This window comes from Haemaphysalis longicornis, unplaced genomic scaffold (genome assembly GCF_048455015.1).
Source record: "Haemaphysalis longicornis isolate Haplotype H1 unplaced genomic scaffold, Haemaphysalis longicornis Haplotype H1 scaffold_548, whole genome shotgun sequence".
Taxonomy (NCBI): Eukaryota; Metazoa; Arthropoda; class Arachnida; order Ixodida; family Ixodidae; genus Haemaphysalis; species Haemaphysalis longicornis.
Genome location: NW_027526393.1, coordinates 70,380 through 72,667, shown reverse-complemented (window position 1 = coordinate 72,667; position 2,288 = coordinate 70,380). Strand labels below are relative to the sequence as shown.

General features: G+C 50.7%; 1 protein-coding gene across 1 annotated transcript; it reads left to right on the top strand.

Moving 5' to 3' along the window:
* The first annotated feature begins 414 nt into the window (after nucleotides 1–414).
* On the top strand, nucleotides 415–1,983 carry LOC144140899 (uncharacterized). The gene has a single exon (XM_077672391.1). It carries the CDS (start codon nucleotides 415–417, stop codon nucleotides 1,936–1,938), a length of 1,524 nt encoding a protein of 507 aa, XP_077528517.1. The 3' UTR covers nucleotides 1,939–1,983.
* Nucleotides 1,984–2,288: the final 305 nt, after the last annotated feature.

The following is a 2,288-nucleotide window of genomic DNA, read 5'->3' as shown; positions in this document are numbered from 1 at the left end:
TTTTGGTGTGTGCGTGTGTATGCCCGGACGAGGATGTAAGTAAAGAGTTCTTTCACGCAACCGCAGTGTGCCTCATTCCTTGGCATGCCGTAGAGAGCAGGCCCACTGTACGTATGTATGTATCTATGTGTATGTGTCTGTATGCATGTATGTATGTGTATGTGTGCACGTGTATGTATCTATCTATGCATGCATGCATGTCTGTCTGTATGTATGTATGTATGTATGTATGTATGTATGTATGTATGTATGTATGTATGTATGTATGTATGTATGTATGTGTATATTTATGATGGTATGTATGTATTGTTATTCAGTATGCCGCCATTTTTGCACTAAAGCGCCAGCCGTTAATGGCGCAGATCCTTTTTCGATTGCCCTGGGGCGGAATGTTGAGTGGTGTCCGTTTTTAAAATGTCCATTGCTCGAACTCGAGGACGGCCACCCAAACTTGTTGATGCGGATCCCAGCGTCACTCTTTACGGAGTGGAAATTCCCAAGGTCAACTCCCTTCGGGTACTGGGTCTTACAATACACAAAGATGGATCGGGTGCAGCTCATCTTCCCAAGCTACAGCAAACAGTGACACAAGTCACCCACCTCGTTAAAAGAATCACAAATCAACGAAGGGGGCTCAAAGAACAAGACACCTTACGGATCATTCAAGCATTAATAACCAGTAGGATGACGTACGGCACCCCATACTTAGCCTTAAAAAGCGCTGAAATAAAAAAAATGGACATGATGATCAGGAAAGCAACCAAGACTGCTCTGGGAGTCCCTTTCATGGCATCCACCGACAAGCTGCTTAAATTAGGCGTACATAATACGTGGGAGGAGATGGCCGAAGCCCACAAAGCCAGCCAACTCGAACGCCTCAAGCTCACTTCTACAGGCAGAGCAGTACTCCGCTATCTCAATTACAGTGAAACATACATCGCGGACACCGACGAAAAAGCAAGACTACCATTGGAACTCCGAGAGGCCATCTTTGTAGCACGCATACCACGTAACATGCACCCCTCTTACCATAAAGAAAGAAGAGAAGCAAGATCGAAGGCACTCCTCCGAAAATATGCCAAAGATCCCAACACAAGATACACAGATGCCGCTCGATACCCAGACCACACTGCTTTCGCAGTAAGCGTCACGGACCAACGAGGCAGGGAACTGGCGTCGGCAACAATACCGGCTCGTAACCCCGAAACGGCGGAAGAAGCAGCCATCGCCTTGGCAATGACAACCTGCAGCGACCGAGCACTGATATTCACCGACTCCCAAGCGGCATGTCGGAACTTCCAAAAAGGACGCGTGTCCGCGACAGCACTTAAAATCTTAAAGACGCGCCCCCAACTTCCTGACGCCTACGTCACCTGGATCCCGGGGCATGAAGGGATGGCGGGAAACGAAGCAGCGCACGCTGCAGCCCGAGAACATACAAGCCGGGCCTTCCTGCCATCCAACATCCGTGCGGCAACGGGCGCAGAAGAGGTACCCACTACCTATAGGGCAATATTGGAGCACTACCGACTTGAGCGGAGGAGATATCCCCCACCACATCTCGATCTCACCAAGGAAGAAAGTGTAATCCTTCGTCGCCTCCAAACAAACACACATGCACACGGAATAATCATGCACCGCATTTACCCCACGCAATTCCCTTATCTCTGCCCTTATTGTGACATACCCGACACCTTGTCGCACATGATCCTGGAGTGCCCTTGCGAAGACCGCCGCCCAGACCCACCTGTGGGTAGCCAAGCGTCCTCAACAATACAGACTTCCGCACCACAAAACAATGCAAGCGCCCATACCACCGGTGACCACGACATCGCTGAAAAGTGGGAGGCGCTGCTCGTCTCCGAGGATCCGGAGAACCAGAAGAATCTGGTGAACCGGGCGAAGACGGCAGCCACCGCCAGAGGTTTCCTGGACTGAGGAGACCTACCACCTCGGACCGGCAAGGGCCAAGTCCTAGCTAGTCTTTTCAGATAATAAACGTTTATTTCTCTCTCTCTCCCGTCCGTTTCAATCGTGACGTAGTTCCACTTGCGAGACCCCTGTTGAATGGTGTGCCGTGTCACATCTGGTAGTCTGCTTTCAGCCAATCATGGCTCCCTCGAAACGGACACCTTGAAACGTACATGAAACGGACAAAACTGGGAATCCCATCCCTGGACGCCGCACTGAATATCAGCTCCTCTCCAGCCCAAGCCCCACATAGCACATACCCACGAGGGGGGATTGGCCAAAAAGAGGACCTGGACTGCGCGCTACGTGTAGCAATT